The sequence below is a fragment of the Buceros rhinoceros genome, unplaced genomic scaffold, assembly GCF_000710305.1.
Source record: "Buceros rhinoceros silvestris isolate BGI_N320 unplaced genomic scaffold, ASM71030v1 scaffold33508, whole genome shotgun sequence".
In the NCBI taxonomy this organism is placed as follows: Eukaryota; Metazoa; Chordata; class Aves; order Bucerotiformes; family Bucerotidae; genus Buceros; species Buceros rhinoceros.
In genome coordinates this window covers 2,620-2,939 of record NW_010429147.1, presented here as the reverse complement: position 1 = coordinate 2,939, position 320 = coordinate 2,620, and the positions used below count along the sequence as shown (strand labels likewise).

At 55.0% G+C, this 320-nt stretch overlaps 1 protein-coding gene across 1 annotated transcript in view; it reads left to right on the top strand.

Moving 5' to 3' along the window:
- Positions 1–320, top strand: part of LOC104499084 (protein VAC14 homolog) — a gene marked incomplete at both ends in the record, with an annotated part of 3,861 nt that overhangs the window by 974 nt on the left and 2,567 nt on the right. Inside the window, one exon of the mRNA XM_010142545.1 lies at positions 174–292. Within this exon, the coding sequence (XP_010140847.1) occupies positions 174–292 (119 nt within the window). The remainder of the gene's footprint in view (positions 1–173; positions 293–320) is intronic.

The following is a 320-nucleotide window of genomic DNA, read 5'->3' as shown; positions in this document are numbered from 1 at the left end:
AAGGCTGGTGGCCTCCTGCCAGTGCCAGGTGGATTTGGTGGATCCAGAAACATCCCTTCATGTCTTGGTGGCATTTGCCAGTGTGGTAGGTTGGTGTCGAGGACCTGGGGCTCTCAATGCCATGTCCTTGCTCCTGCTGGTGACATACCCCTGATGGCTCCCTCTTTCCCCAGGAAAGCCGTAACCTCTTCTGCTGTCTGTACCGGTCCTGGTGTCACAACCCTGTGACAACTGTGTCCCTCTGCTTCCTTACGCAGAACTACAAACACGCCTACGACCTCATCCAGAAATTGTATCCTTCGGGGGGTTTTCTGTGAGGC